The sequence below is a fragment of the Astatotilapia calliptera genome, chromosome 15, assembly GCF_900246225.1.
Source record: "Astatotilapia calliptera chromosome 15, fAstCal1.2, whole genome shotgun sequence".
In the NCBI taxonomy this organism is placed as follows: domain Eukaryota; kingdom Metazoa; phylum Chordata; class Actinopteri; order Cichliformes; family Cichlidae; genus Astatotilapia; species Astatotilapia calliptera.
In genome coordinates this window covers 29520843-29537583 of record NC_039316.1, presented here as the reverse complement: position 1 = coordinate 29537583, position 16741 = coordinate 29520843, and the positions used below count along the sequence as shown (strand labels likewise).

Sequence of the window (16741 nt, the reverse complement as noted above, 5' to 3'; positions counted from 1 at the left end):
CCCTCACTGGGACATGTCACCCATAGAAAGTCTGCTAGGAATCCCCTGACTGCTGCTGCTCCGCACAGACAGAGAGAACCAGAAGGAGTGAGGAGAGAGAGAGAGAGAAAATCACCCTAGAGTGACAAGTGACATGGCACCATCATTAAAGATGACATCAGAATAAGGGAGGAACTTCCAGCAGGCAGATCCTCCACGCTGCTAAAGACCAGTATAAATACCTTGAGCCCAGTGCCCTGGGAAGCAGCAGCAGCCGCTCAGTCAAGAGAGACTCCACAACTAAGGATATACGAGCACCACGCCGGGACAGCAGCCTCCCAAGTTCCCCACTGTTTCTCCAGAGGCCTAAACCTTCCCGGTAAGGTGGCTTTTGCCTGATTTCAGGGGAATGTATCAGGGGATTCCCAGCTGGAGCCTGGCTCTGACTGAGAGGTGGGTCAGAGTGCTGACTGTAATGAGCCATGTGCTGCAGCTGGGTTTACACCAGGAGAGAGATTGCACCTGAGAGTGCCGATCCAACAAAATATTCCTCTAGCAGTGAATCAATAGATGTATGATTTTTTTTTTTTTTTTTAAAGGACAAGCCAGTTTAATTTTTGGCCATCTCCTCCACTTGCACTGATTGTATGTGAAGATGCTTTTTCTCATAAAAGTGATTTTCTTTTTTGTCTTTGCAGGTTTAGCGTCACAAGATGGACCTGAGGGTAACAAGCCTCCTCCTCGTCCTCCTAGCATTAGCTGAGGCAACGCCTGAGAGGTATTATCATGTCCCAAAAGTGAGCAAGACTCCCTACCCTGTCAAGAGTCATGGTGAGTTTTATTGTGTGTGTTTTATTTTCATAAAAATCCCAATAACAAATCGAGGAGGAGCCAGAATAGAAAACATGCCTTAAAAAAACATGCAAAAAGTGCATCTATTTCTTTTAGTATGTTAACTCCAGACAAGCCCAGTGTTCAAATGACTGCAGGCTGGAACGCACACCTCTTTTAGACTCCATCAGTTTCATAATCCATCACATTTTTGTTGAGCAGTTAAAACCAAATGAAAGTGCTAAAAAGGAATAGATGACACTTGTCATATTTTGTAACCTGCTCTATTGCTGGAAAAATGAGGGAAACAGTACAAATGATGAATAAGATGAATTAAGCCATATCATTCCAATACTACCATCTTTAATGCCCACCAGGTTACTGAAGACCAGGGTCATGGTCATGGTCGGGTTTCATTTTAGCCACATACTGTCAGAAACTACAAGATCCTGCATTGGGCATACATTTATTTTAAGCGTACAGTTCACCAAACTCTACAAAGGTCAGCACTGACCTGGTGGACATTAAGTTACAAAAGGTATAAAGGTTTAAAAACTTGACCAAAATAAAATAGTAGTAATTTTTAATAAAACTTATAATATTCACTGGGTTGCTTGCAAACCATGTAGGGTTCTAGCCACATACTAAATAAGCATAGCTTTAAAAACTTGAAGATTTTGCCTTTTACAGACATTTTTGCCTCATACTGTTACAAGATTCCAGTTTGGGTATGCTAGCCTGAATATTCCATATAAAGGGAGGAGATGTGAACCTAAGCCTAACTCCGTCCCTTACGATAAACTGGTTGCCAGCAACCTGGTGGACATTAAGAGGTTTAAAAAGGAAACTCAAAGCAAGGTTTTCAAGTCACCACCTCACGACAAAAATTGCCGTTTGAGCTGTCACCGCTGATCTGATAACCTGCATGAACCCTGCAAACACAGCAGCCTTTTACATAGATTGAAGACAATCTTTCAACAAGCTACACGTCATTATCCTCATCATAATTATCATCGCTACGAATGTCACATATCCTGGCAAACTCCTGACTCATATACATATGGAAAGTGCCACCCTCCTTAATTAAGTGCTATCAAGCAGGCCAAGTAAACTGCTGTGTACCGCTGTATATAACTGAAAGGTGGGGTAGGGCTGTAAGCAAGCACTTGTGCTCTGGATAAATTAAGTTTAAAGAGGAAAGCTGTGTATACTGCATGTGTCATAAAAAACAAAGCAGTAGTTATGACACAGCAACCAAGATGATGCCTAAAACTAAATTTTATACCCCAACAAAACAAAGAGTCAAACTTTCAGAAGGACTTATTTCTGCTGCTTTGCTCTGATGTGGTTTGACTTGTGTGCCTTTACGTAAATCTAGATTTCAAAGTCAACAATGCAAGCTCAAATTTGACAAATCTCCAAAACAGATGCTGCGACCACGTTGCAGGCACGCCCTCGCAAAGTGCCTTGTGGTATTAAAATCACACCATACAATTACAAGGGGAAAAAAACCTATACAGGCTGCGGAGAAATGCTCTCATAAGTTCAAACAGTAAATCTCCCAAACAAACCACAGCAAATTTAATGGACCTTCACTCAGCTGAAAGAATGGAAACAGTCTTTCTAATATAAAAGACAGAATCAAGAGTCAGACTGAGGGGGTATTTACTGAAGCAGCCAAACTGAGCGTGGATAATGACACTACATGGAATGTGAGCCTAACCATGCACAGTGTTTACAGGCAACACGCAGTTCAGATCAGGGGTTAGCTACCGAGGCCAGTATCATCACCTTCATTTTGTGGTTTTCTTGGCTGCCAAAAATTCCCACTTCTGGACAAACATCTCCTGTGAGGTTTCAAGCACAGCCTTTATGTGACAGGAAAATGATAGCCCTCTCAGAGAACTTTTTTTTCTCAAAACACCATCTCAAAAGAGAGGCCAGCACCATTTGATTTGTTTCTCTGACAGGGCTTCATTTGACAAGGATGCATCCAGAGTTATGATGAAAAGCTACAGCATTTATATAAATGATTTGTCTTGTTAATATTAAAGCTCAGAGTGCTCAGGTTTTCATTTTTACAGTAGAAATGAAAATGATAATTATATTATTTATAAAGATACTTAAAGGTAGACAGCTCTGGAAACTGTGTCCTTTACTTTACTTTCACTAAAAGTATTAAATTAACTTTAAGATAGTACCAAACTGAAAAATAATACATGTAAGTTTAAGTCATCAGTAAAAATTCCAATGCATGAACAACAAATGTAATCTCTTAATCTCAGCCATGTCATCTGCAAAAGACTTGAGGTTAGGGTTGATTTTCACCAAACGGGCATATTTTCAGAAACTAAAAAATGTTGCCTTTCAAATCAAATCTCTTACATGCATTTTGATCCTGCAGTTAACCCCCCATTTTTTAACGATTTCTATTTGCATATTTCAAAAAAGACAAAAACTCCTGATACATGGTATATGTGAACCTAATCCTAATCCAAACCAGTCTGCTAGCAACCTGTTTGATGTTAAGAGGTCAAGAGACAACACAACTAGACTGTCTGGAAGTTATGTGTGTTACCTTAGGTTTGAAGAACAAACTGCCAACTTTGTCCATGATGCTCCCTATCTACTGTTAAATTGGAGTAAAGCTATAAATAGTTTGTATTGTTGGAGAAAAGGAACTATGCTTAACTACACCTATATTATAGCTGTAAATTTAGTGAACACTAACTTCCACTACAAACTGGCATTATACACCAGTTTAGCACACATATTCATCCCACTTTAGCCATTACTTGTACTTGTATTGTACTTTATATGGCACGAAATGCATTAAGATGATGTTGATTTGATGCCACCAACTACACATTTACTAGCATGGGCAGTACAGGAAAAGGATGGGTGCAGTATTGGGTGGACATATACAGCTGCTGTTCATAGGAGAGGGTACAACTGGGTCTTATACCAGCAAGCATAAACTGTGTGGGAGCAACACCACAGATTACTGTGCTGTGAAGATCATGCTGTGAAAAGCCCACTCCACAATTTACAGGGATCAGTGTTTCAAGTCAGATTGTGATCTTATGGAGAAGATATCAGATGTCAGGGTTATTCAAGGGTCATAAAAGGCTGTACAATAAATGGACACAAGATGCTCTATTATGAAGCCACTATCTCAACATATAAATTCAATTTCAGTTCATCAATACATTTACTAAATTCAAAGATAAAGATAGAGCTGACCAAAAGCTAAAACCAGAAAAAACGGAGGCATAATAACATTTTGACATATACATTCTATCAACTGATTAATTACTTTTTTTGTGGGTTTTTGTAATCCCTAGCTGTTGAAGGCCAGCCAGGCCCTCAAGGTCCTCCAGGTGAGCCAGGACCAATGGGACCTCCTGGACCTCCTGGAAAGAGTGGTGTGGGACACACTGGACCACAAGGCCCACCTGGACCACCCGGACCACCTGGTTTCACTCAAGCAGGTAAACCTGGTGTCTCAGGTAGCCCTGGAAAACCAGGCGCCCCTGGAAAGCCTGGAGAAAGAGGTCAGCCTGGCGCAACTGGACCAATGGGTCACAGAGGTGCACCTGGTACCCCTGGATCTCCTGGACCTGCTGGACTTTCTTCTGTTGGAAAACCTGGACCAGCTGGGATCTCTGGAGCAATGGGTCCAAGAGGAGAGCCTGGTTTAAAGGGACATCCTGGAATTCCTGGTCTTCATGGACCCAAAGGAGAGAGAGGCATTGGAGTTCCTGGCGTTCAAGGACCAGCAGGGCCTGTTGGGCCAATGGGCCCATCTGGAATGCCTGGAAAACCTGGAATTGGTAAACCTGGTGCCACCGGTTATCCTGGAGAACCTGGCAAGCCTGGTGAGCCTGGAAGAGATGGTTCACCTGGACCAATGGGTGTGCAAGGGCCAAAGGGTCATACTGGGCAACCAGGCACAGGAGCACCAGGAAAACCCGGTCAGAATGGCACCCCAGGTATGCCTGGACCAATGGGAGTAAAAGGTCCACAGGGTCCTGCTGGTCAACCAGGCTCACCTGGCATGCCAGGTGTTGGCAAAACAGGTGAACCTGGAATTCCAGGTAGCAGAGGAGCCCCCGGTAGTCCAGGAACTACTGGTCAAAAAGGAGAGCCAGGCCCAACTGGATTTACCGGTCAGCCAGGTGCTACTGGTCCCATGGGTCCAGCTGGCCCACAGGGTGCAAGAGGATTTCAGGGTGAGACAGGCCCAGTTGGGCCCAAAGGTGACATTGGCATGGTAGGTGCACCGGGCCCAAGAGGAACCAAAGGAGAACAGGGAGCTCCAGGTTTCACTGGAAAACCAGGTACCCCTGGAGCAGTAGGTCCATCGGGAATCCCAGGTCATAATGGTGCTCAAGGTCCAAAGGGTTCACAAGGCCATCAAGGTGCCCCAGGACTCCCAGGTATTAATGGTGCCCAAGGGCCAAAGGGACACACTGGCGCCCCAGGAGCACCAGGTAAAAGCGGTGAGTCTGGACTGCCTGGACCAATGGGACCCGTTGGACCTCCTGGTCCTTCAGGTCCCACTGGATTCAAGGGTCATCCAGGTCTTCCAGGTCCACCTGGCCCAGCTGGCTTGACAGCTAAGGGAATTCCTGGTCCCCATGGTCCTCCTGGAATTCCTGGTTCCAGAGGTCATGATGGTCTCCCAGGTCCTGCTGGTCCTCCTGGACCACCTGGTCCACCAGGAGAAATGGTCTACCACCATGAGAAGAGCATGCCAATCAAATCTCATGAGGTTGTGATGCCTCAGATGATTAAGGCTCCTATGTCCGCTTTTAGTGCCGTGCTAACCACGGCCTACCCCCCAGCGGTAACCCCTATTCAGTTTAACCAGATTCTGTACAATGGCGAGAACCATTATGACCCTCACAGTGGCGTGTTCACCTGCCAGGTCCCAGGCCTCTACTATTTCAGCTATCACTTTCATGTCAATGGTGCCAATGCTTTGGTGGCCCTCTACAGAAATGAGGAGCCAGTTCTTTTCACCTATGATGAGTACAACAAGGGCTTCCTGGATGAGATGGCAGGCAGTGCTGTTCTCCAGCTGTATACAGGTGACAGAGTCTATATTCAGGTCCCTGATGAGGAGAGTAATGGCATATTTGCTGCCGATAATGTTCACTGCGGTTTCTCTGGGTTCTTGATTGCCTCAACGTGATTTCACAAATCCAAATAAACCTCAAAACCTTATAAAACATTTAAATACTCAGAGAAAAATATCACTTTACAAAGTTCAGAATTTGGATTGCAGATTAAAGAAAAATGTGGTTACAAGTTTTAAAGGTTTAACCGCCTCATTAAATGTCTTCAATTTGCTAAGAAGTTGTTCAGAAATTTATTGCAGATTAAAAATGATCACTTTCCCCAGTTTACTTTGTGTGTGCCTTTGGAATTTTAAAATCCATGAAACATAACAACATAAGATACATGATACTTTAAGTGGTGCTCTACAACTGCCTGTAACATTTACAGCATGTCTTTTACTTGTGTTTGTTTTATTAATGTCTGTTGTTTAAGAATTTTCCTGTAATATACATATAAAAAGACATACAAGAAGGCAAACGTGTACTATATGTCATTAGAGATCAGCACATTCTCACAAGCACTGTGATCAGGAAAGGAACGTAAGATAAAAAAAATTCAAACCATTTTTTCTAAACAACTATGTCTCCTTGGATGTGTTAAGTTATGTACCACTCACTGACCAAACATGGAATAAAAGTTCTTATTTGAAAACGAAAGATTACCTATGTGTGTTAATTTGTGTTCTTCTCATAAGAAATCTAAAATGTATGCAGGTTTGTAATAAAATTCTTACCTCTGAACGCAGATGTGTTGTAATTGTGGTCAATGGCAGCCACCATGTCTTTCCAAAAGTCAGAATTCACCTCATTTCCTCGCTGTTTGAGAAACAAACATAAATTAAGTTTCAGTATGTGTTCTCTTCATGAAAATGCCAACCAATATTACAAATCTCACAGTAAAAAAACAAAAATGACCTTGTGCAACATGTCAACGACTCGTCCACAGAGAAGGGCACCAGGCAGATCAAAGTAGTTATCATAGAAGTAGTATTTTGCTGCAAAGACCAAAAGAAAATATTAGCAAATGAATGAAATGTAAAAAAAAAACTGTGAAAAAATATAAAGAAAATATACATTAGCTTCTCAACTGCTTAAGCTCCAACAAGTCACTGACAAACCATTTAGCCACAAATTAAAAAAGCACAGTTTCAAAAACATTACAGTGAAAGATATTACCTTTCAAATCAAGTTTTTCACATGCAATCTGCTGTAAGCTTATTATTCAGTTTAAGATTATTATTCAGTAAGGTATCCCAAATAGGTGAAATTTCCATATAAAGGAGAAGACATCACCAACCCACAGGTCTCTAGTGATATGGGAGATATTAAGAGGTCAGGAGCTAACAGCTTACAGTTACTGATTGATACAGATGGATGTAAACATCATACAAGATCTCGTGAAGGAGGTACTGAGGCTATTAAAGTGATTCCACTCTCTTTTGGGGCCATAATGTTTGATGATTTCTTCTGTGCTGAGATCACTGGTTCCATGTGTCGCTCTATTCAAACAGAAGAAAAACCGTGATAAAGTTATCATCTCACTTTGAAGTTCTGTGAACACTGAAACTGTCATGATGCAGACTCATACCTTAAGACAGTTCCATCTTCCGCTAGCTTTACAAGGTTTCCATCCTCCAGATCCACCACTAGCCCTTTAAAACTGAACACAAAAGTCTCTGTTAGAAAAACTATCTGCAGTTACTTGATTTACAAGTACAAAATCAGTGGTCAAGCAATTGTTTGCCATCTGTTGAGCCTACCAATTGTTGGTTTCACCGTGTGTTCAGTGGAAAATGCTTATACGCCACAGCCAGATGGATAAAGAATGTGTATGCACAAAAACTTGCATAAATGGGAAATGTGCTGTAGAACTATAGCAACACCAGGCGTACGTTTGACCATACCTACAACTCTTTTTTTTAAGCAAGGCAAGACCTTTGGACTTGAGCAAAATAATAAGGTGAAGCCATATTTAACATTTAACAGCAACATTTTCACATTTCAAATTGTACCCTAATAAATGGGTGCTATAAATAGCTGATGTTTTCTTTCTGCGAACTGATGTACTTTTTTCCTTTTTACATCTGCCAGGTCCTTTTGTTCTAAATGTAGAGTTGATAGCCTCCATTACTCTTTCTCCTTTGAGTAGTTTTTCTTTTGCTGTCTGATATCAGATCTAAGATTGCTAAACACACATTTCTATTGTGAATTTACATCCATCCATGGCTAATAAAGGGAGAGGGAATGAGCCACAGGTGTAAAAGCACAAGACGACTAACATTTATTAAACAAGACTGTGTCCATGCACAACTTTGTAAATCTGATAAAAAAAAAATAATGTGTGGGTAAATTACAATAAAGTTTCTTGCATTTTATTGTAACTTAAAGACTGTTATCAGGGTGTAGATGCCATAAAAGTGCAAAAACAACTCCAAATTGATTCATTATTAATTATCTTTTCAACCTGAAAACACCAACATGAATTTTGTAACACTATCACTACCTTATCCAGCTAGCATTAGCCAATTAGCTGAAGAATTAGCTTGTCTTTTGTGTCCTGACATCCCTTTTGAAGAGGAAATTTTGACCCATTCAGATGTAAAACTTTTGCATACCTTTTATACAGAATATATAAGGGACATTCTTTTTCATGCTTTTGTCCTGGTGAAAGTACTCAAGATATACTTAACCCTTGTATGGTGTTCGGGTCTGTGAGACCCGTTTTCAGTTTTTTTTCAAAAGAAAAATTAAACAATTAATTATTTTTTCAACCTGAAATTCATTGGCTTTGGCTTATTTTCTGTGAAGAACATGAATCTGAACAAATTTTCAATGACCTCATACTGTACCTCCCCCCACGCATTTACATTACATACAAGGTGTTCGGGTCCACTGGACCCAGGTCTAATAAAAGTGTTGAAAGTGTAGGTCCTGTGTTCCCACACTCTGTCTTCCTCCTTTCTGGTGCTGCTGATAGTGTTTTCTTCCCCTCCTGCTCCGCACAAAGTTGCAACATTGTTGAAAATTCAACTATCAACACGTCTGCTCTTACATTCCCGCACATTTTACCCTCTTTCTTTAGGGATCCAAATTTTATTTTCTCATACCCTGTCCCACCTGCAAATTAGGGGCATAATACTATAAATAAGACTTTGCCAGTGTGGTTCTTTATCACAACTGATCAAGATGGCAAAAGATTATCTGCTGCGAGGGCCATCCAATTGATTTTGGAAGAGAGAGGGGCTTCTGATGATGATGTTGACAAAGAGGTTTCAGAATATTTCACATTTCTGAGTCTGACAGTGACTTTGAAGAAGAGGATGAGGTTGAGCACCATTTAGTAACAAAACGAAGACGAGTACCCCATCTGCAGCCAGCTCCAGGACCAGAACAAGCCCACCAGACAGCAAGTGAAGAAATATGGATGTCAATAACTGGTGAAATTGAATGGTCTTCTTGCCCAAGAAATGAGCCACCCTGCAGAGCTGCTACTGTGATAAGCCAGGGCCAACACGGCTGACAGGACATCAAGTCTTCATTTGAGCTTTTCATCCCAGATTCCATCCAGAAAATTATTCTGGATTGCAGTAATCTAGAAGGAAGGTGTGTTTTTGGAGAGAGGTGGAAGGAGATGGACCAAATCCATCTAAGAACCCCAAAGGCCTACTTTGGGGTTCTTATCCTTGCTGGAGTTTTCAGGTCCAAAGGGGAATCCACAGAATCCCTGTGGGATGAAGAAACCGGCAAGAACCTTTCCATGCATCAATGTTTCTGGAAAACTTCAACAAAATTTCCAGGATTATCCGTTTTGATAACCGAGACGACAGACCAGCTCGACGGCAGAGAGACAAGCTACCTGCCATCAGGACAGTGTGGGATAAGTGTGTGCACCACCTCCCCTGTTTTACAACCCTGGGCCTAATGTCACCATTGATGAGCAGCTGATCCCATTTAGTTGTGAAACATATTGCTTCACGTGTAAATGTGTTGTGTCTTTCCACTCACTCCACTTGATTATAACAGATTTTTTTATAACATTTTATATAAAAGAAAAACGAGAAGCACATTAATTCATAAATGTGATCTAACAAAGGTAAAGGGAAAAAATTAACCATGTTTGCTGTTCATATGGCTTGTAATTGGGATGAAGTAAACATCTGTTGAGTAATTTAACATAAAATTGTTTGATAGTGTTAATTTGGAAAGCCAAAACTCTAGCGGGTCCACCAGACCCATGAACACTGGCTGAGTAACAAAAATACGAACACCACACAAGGGTTAAAAGAAAACCACCAAAGTGGAGCTCCTGCAATGACTTTGATTGATTAAAAGTGATTAAAATACAACTTTCAGTATGTCCACACTTCTTTGGTTTTGTACATATGAGAGGCAGAATATTTGTGGTTTGAAACAAATTGATATGTCTGCACTATGGTTTGATGAAATGTTCAGTAAGGTTGAATGGTACTCTGCCCTTCAGGGCTTCACACAAATGAAAACTGTGAATAGGAATGCTTGCACTTCGGTGGGTGCTGATAGTGACATCTGAATGCGAATATTGATTTTACTTGGATATGGGTTAGTACTGGCCTACTAACAGTCAACACAGCAGAGGGAAAGATACATTCATCAATGATGAAGTGCAGGTTAACATTCTGTTCTTCAAAGATGTTACTTCTTTTTTAGCCATTAATATCAGATGAATGTAGTACCTGAGGGATCGTCAGATATTCATTACACGTGTTTCTGTCCCATTTTGCTTTAGGCCGACAAAACTGATGCTGCTGCTGACTCACCAGAAATCCCAGGTAGCAGGAGTTAGATTCAGCAGGTCTTTGTCATATCCTTTATGCTCCACCAGATATCTGGCAAAGCTCTCGTAGATAAGCTGTAAACACAAAGAGCACATACCATCACACACCGAAGTGTACAGAGAGTGCTACAGAATGCCAAAAATATACAGGTTTATATTCCAAATTAAGGCTATACTAAAGACTTTCCTCATTCTTCTCTGGTGAAGGTTATTAGCATTTTTTCAACATGTTTTATACTGGGGGTTTATTTATTCATATCTAAACCATGCTTTTCTTTTCTTAACAAGTTAACACAGACTCATTGCCAAAAAAAGACCTATTATGACCCTGATATAATGAAGAACAACTAGTTATTGCTCATAACCGCTCAGGTTTTTTTATTTTTTTTTATTTACAGAAATACTTATTATAGAATATGACCTCCATGAGTCAGCATAAGCATAGAAACAGCTGCACAAAGTATGGGTCCACAAAGGGAACCAATGGATTATAGTGCTCACAGACTCTAAAGACCCGAAGGTAACTATAAACTGGAGAGTTCACGTACTAAGCTTGTCAGTATTTAAACCTTTCATGTTACACATATCTGTACGATGCTTTGTGAATATCAAAGGAAAAATCCACATCACGGCATTAAGTTAGTTTTCACTCACAGATAATAAACACTAGTCTATTAAAACTGGACGACATCTTTATCACTGACATATCCATTGTGTGATATGTGTAAAGAATTGAACTGTGCGTATCTGACATTGATGGAAAACAAATGAACTCCAGGCCTTGGTAAGTTGCAGGAAACAAGGATTCAGCAGTTATTTATTTGTCATACGATGTCACGGGATCCAGCAACACCCCGCGAGTCCGCAGTGTTGTTATTATTTACTCTAACGACATCAGATGAAGAAGGGTATGAAAATGTGCTGGCTATCAGCAGGCCTCTGAGGGGACTTAAACACTTAAAGACATGTATGTGTGAGCATCACCGCCGACGTTCACCCCGTGAGTCACGCAGAGTGACTGCAGCAGCGGCAGCATCACATCACATCAAACCTCCCACAGCACACACCAGCGTTTTCACCAGCGAGCCTTGATGCCAGTGAAAAATGCCACAGATGCCCGCTGAGCCCGCTGGCCAGCCACGGGTTGTTTCTATTCCAGATGTGTTGCGAGCCAGCGCCTCGCGGCCACCGTACGGTTGTGTGCGTGTGAAGCTAGCCGCGCGCGCTGCACACTCACCCTGGAGGTCTCTTTCAGATGGTAGCGGCAGAGCGTGTGGTCCAGGTCGAAGCCGATAACGTCGCAGTCCGAAAGGCTGAAGTATTCGCTCATTGTTGCTGAGGCTGGGGGACGCTCCGAAGCACCAACTTGGGCACAGCAGCACAAACACTCCGAGTGTGTCAATGTCACCGTGTGACGGCGAGGATGGCTCTGCGCTCTGCCTGCGCGAAAATAATCCCACCAGCGCGGCTTTTCCTCAACGCAAATGGCTGATCACAGAACGGTTAATGTCAATAAGTTGTCCACATGGAGGCAGAAGTTTAACTCCTGTGTGCCAGAAGAAGACAAGACAGCACGCAGTGCTTCCGGGTGTGAAACCGTAATACACAGTGTATAGGTATCGGGTAAATTAGGTAAAAGTCGTCCATCTAGGGCACGCAAAGGCTAATGCCTGCAGTAGTGATTGCAGCATCCCACCACGTACATATACCCGCACTTGTACAGATATAATTAGTCTCTCCAGTTGGAGGCTCTGGGAGATCACAACAATGCACGGTTTGTCACACAGAATAGACTAAATTAATCATGTATACACTGTACACAAACAGAAAACAGCAAATGCTTACAGACAACTGAACCTGATAGCCAGCGTTAAAGACAAATACAAAAAAAAACTGGATCAAAAAATAGACAATGTAGAAAATCAAGACATAAATACACAGAACACAAAGAAACTAAAACCGCGAATAGATGAAAAAACAAAGAATTAATAAATCTGGAAAACACAACGTAATACAAACAACATTCATAAAAACATAAAGCTGTTTTTTCTAGTTGCCAGAAAAAAAGCTTTAAAGATGATGAAGAATCAGCATATATGCAAAAACATACTTCTAGTTGTGCTGCTTCAGAAATAAACACACAAACAAAAAGAAGGACAATTCAAGTCTATGAACATGAACAAATGCAGCACAGTTGGCAGATATCTTGAATAGCCAAATCATGAATCTAAATCATGTGGTCTAAAATCATGTGTTTATCCATTTATTCTTCCTCTTTGTGAACATTTCCTTGTTTGTCATAAGAACGACCTGAAACCGGAGGGTACTTCACCTTTCACCCTGTGACAGATGGGACAGATTCTAATAGCAAAACTGAACTGAAGAAGTTAAGAAGATGGACAATGGCAATGCCAAGGAGCTGTCAGACCACACATGTTAAATAAATGTATACACAATATAGACTTTAAAAATAGTTTTAAGTTAAAAGTACATTACAAATTTAAGAGAATGTGAAAAAAAAAACATACATGAGAGCAGGCTGTAGTTGACTTATTTTACTCAGTGCTGATACAACCACCGCTCCCAAACCCAACCTTAATTTTAAGGTCAATTTGTCTTACACAGCTACCACCATCCAAACATCACCTGAAGTCGCCTTTGTTGTAGTTTGCACTACTGTAGGACCACATTAGGCCATGACACATTAGGCCATGACATAACCTTACAGTAACCTGTCTCAATCTTTAGCTTTTTATTTTGTTCTCAAGAGAAATCCTTTCATTTTTCAACAGCACACTTTTATATTTTCTTCCCCATGTGTCGTGGATTTTACAGGACATATAACATGTCCAATAAGATTAATTTTAAATGTATTGGAGAAACATATTTGGTTTTGATTTATGTTTTCCTATTTTGTATATGTTTTATATTTGACCTTTTTCAAACAGAGTCCCAAAGCATTTTTATTTCAACAGCCCTTATTGCCCTTAATAACAGTTTTAACTATGTTTACCTCTTTCACCATTTCTACAGTTAAAAGAGGAAACAAAGGTCAGCAGTTAGAATCAAATTGTGGTGGCCAGTTATTTTGATATGTGTCTGAACTCCATCAGGAAGTCTGGCAGTAGCACCTCTATAGAGATGCAGTGAGTGTGGTATAGATAACAGACAGAAAGTACTACATATTATTCCCACATCATGGAGAAATGCAATAACAACATTATGGAAATAAAAATATGAAATATGCAAATTATTTAAGCATTGCAAAATTAACCAAAACTATTAATGGAATGTGAAGAAACAGCAATGACTTAATGAACAAAACATCTATGAAGTATGTTGTAGAGATCTAATCTGAAGGTGAACAGTGGCCAGGCTGGTGTAATATCAGTATGTACCCTAAGGTGGTGTGGAAAGATAATGTCCCTGCTGTCATGGGATGAAAGGCAAGGAGACAGACAAACATTCACTCTTACAACTCCAGTCTTTCCTAACATGCATCCTTTGGAATGCAGGTGGAAATCTGCACACGCAAAAGGACCAATACAAAAGGGTAGTTTCAGAAAGAGAAAATTTTTTAATCAAAGCTTGGTTATATAATGCAAAATGAGCTCCTAAGTGAACATGATTCATAATAGTTGCTTTCTGGTAAGGAAGTCAGTGAGAAGAATGCTTGCTATGTTTGAAGCAAGGAGAACCAGTTGGTTGAGAGTGACGCATAGTAGCACTGTCCTGAAAAAGGTATCTTCCAGTCAAGTGGAGTTAGGTTTGACACATATACTGCCCATTTCAAAATATGTTCATTTGTCATCATTTAAGTGTAATTTTAAATTCTCTTTGAATGTGTTACTGCATGTCAGTGTGTTCATGTCTGGAAATAATTTTGTTCACAGAGGTTTTTATTCTTTTTGTAAACATTGCATCCTTGTCATTGTGCTAATAGTCAGTGTTAGTCATAGGTCACATTATGGTAATCTTCCAAGCTAGAATGCTTTCCTGGAAGATAAAAAAGTCATATCTAACCCGGGTTTGCTAAAAGTTGCTTTCGGATTAGATACTCATTTTCAACAGTATTAACACCAAAAGTTCCACCTTTGCCTCCTTCAGTTAAAAACTTCACACCCACTCAGCATAAAACATGGATGTAGCTTCCTGGGTTGAAAACAAAAGCCAATTTGGACATGCCTTAAACTTGCCTTCTATCTCAAGGACACCAGAAAGTGGTAATAACAGGTTGAAAAAAGTCTACAAGAATGTGGTTTTGTGCCTTGCCCTCTGTAAACACTTTCCAGATGAGTTTATGGACTCAGCCACTCACCTTTAGTCAGATAATAACTAGTCGAGTCTTTTTTGGAAGTCTTGCTCATACTATTTTTTAAAAATACTGGCAGCTGCCAGTGCCACCAGACTCCTAGTATAGACACCTATCTTATCAATCATAGTTGACATCTTTCTCGTGTTATCGTGTTGACAAGATTTTCAGAAAAAGTATCATCTGAAACCTAAGAGACCTCAAGGTGAATGAGGTCTGAAGTAAGATTTTTCAAATCAAATTCAAATTTTTCAAATCTTACTTCAACTTATTCTTGAGTTATCTTGTTCATAAAGTTGGGTGTCTGAGCCGCACACCCACTTGCCCCACAGGTAGACAATACCTCATTCAGCTGAGGGGTAAAAACAGTGCATGCTCACTGGCTAACAGCTTATTATGATTAGCTAATAAGCCTTAGAAATTGCAAGCTAACAGCACTTCAGATTACAGCCCAGATAAATGCCACACAGAGTTCCAGTAGCAGACACATCTCTACATCAACTGTTTAGAGGAGACTGCGCGAATCGGGCCTTTATTGTCAAAGAATAGGTAAAAAACACCAAGGAGAAGAGATTTGTTTGGGAAAAGAAAGACTGAATGGACATTAGATCAGTAGAAATCTGCGCTTTGGGCTGATGAGTCCAAATTTGAGATCTTTGGTTCCACCTTACAATAGGAGATAGGATAAATGGTCACTTGAAGCTGGTTATTCACTAGCCATCCTGGTCTAGGTTTGAGCATGCTCACATGAAAGGGGTGCCATTGGCAACATCTGGTCATTTACACTGATGGCTTACATTTTATGGTCAGTAAAACTGGAAAAGAGCTACTACAGTGGTGTGAGGAAGTGTTTGCCTGCCTCCTGATTTCCCATTTTTTTGTATGTTGGTCACACTTAAATGTTACAGATCAAACAAATTTAAATATAAGATAAAGATAACACAAGTAAACACAAAATACAGGTTATAAATGAAGGTGTTCATTATGGGGGGGAGGGGGGGGGGGGGGGGGGGTCCAAACCTACAGGTCTGTAAAACAGGTTTGTTTTACAAACCTGATAACCTTTAGCAGCAACAATTGCAATCAAGCATATGCAATAACTGGCAATGAGTCTTTTACAGCTCTGTGGAGGAATTTTGGCCAACTCATCTTTCCAGAATTGTTGTAATTTAGCCACATTAGAGGGTTTTCAAACATGAACCACCTTTTTCAGGTCATGCCACAGCATCTCAATTGGGTTCAGGTCAGGACTTTGACTAGGCCACTTCAAAGACTTCATTTTGTTTTTCTTTTGCACTTCAGCTACAGGTCATGAACAGATGGGCAGACATTCTCCTTCAGGATGTCTTGGTAGACAGCAGAATTCAAAGTTCCATTTGCCACAGCAAGTCCTTCAGGTCATGAGGTACCAAAACAACCCCAGTAGGGGGGATTACTCCGGGCATTACTCCAGACAGGCTGATGGCCTCTGTGCACGTCTGGGTGAGCCATGCAGGAAGGTAAGGTAGGTACTATTATGAGTTTTTGGGTCTTCTGAGTTTTTGCTAGCTCGTTGTTTTATGCCTCTGTATTCTGTCTTATTATTTAGCCTATTGGTTACTGTTGCCTGCGACAGACTGGTGACCTGTCCAGGGTGTACACCGCCTCTCGCCCTATGACAGCTGGGATAGGCTCCAGTGCCCC

General features: G+C 40.9%; 2 protein-coding genes across 2 annotated transcripts in view; one reads left to right on the top strand and one right to left on the bottom strand.

Annotated features, from left to right (window-relative positions):
- nt5dc1 (5'-nucleotidase domain containing 1) overlaps nt 1–12437 on the bottom strand; it is a 76801-nt gene extending 64364 nt beyond the window's left edge. Inside the window, exons 1-6 of the mRNA XM_026193948.1 lie at nt 11984–12437; nt 10730–10821; nt 7522–7593; nt 7323–7432; nt 6849–6928; nt 6668–6749 (exon numbers count right to left, since the gene is read on the bottom strand). Coding sequence (XP_026049733.1) covers nt 6668–6749; nt 6849–6928; nt 7323–7432; nt 7522–7593; nt 10730–10821; nt 11984–12076 — 529 coding nt within the window. The 5' untranslated portion in view covers nt 12077–12437. The remainder of the gene's footprint in view (nt 1–6667; nt 6750–6848; nt 6929–7322; nt 7433–7521; nt 7594–10729; nt 10822–11983) is intronic.
- Nucleotides 232–6595, top strand: col10a1b (collagen, type X, alpha 1b). The gene is made up of 3 exons (XM_026193946.1): nt 232–358; nt 678–810; nt 4155–6595. The coding sequence occupies exons 2-3, from the start codon at nt 693–695 to the stop codon at nt 6005–6007; spliced, it is 1971 nt and encodes a 656-aa protein (XP_026049731.1). The 5' UTR covers nt 232–358; nt 678–692; the 3' UTR covers nt 6008–6595.
- Nucleotides 12438–16741: the final 4304 nt, after the last annotated feature.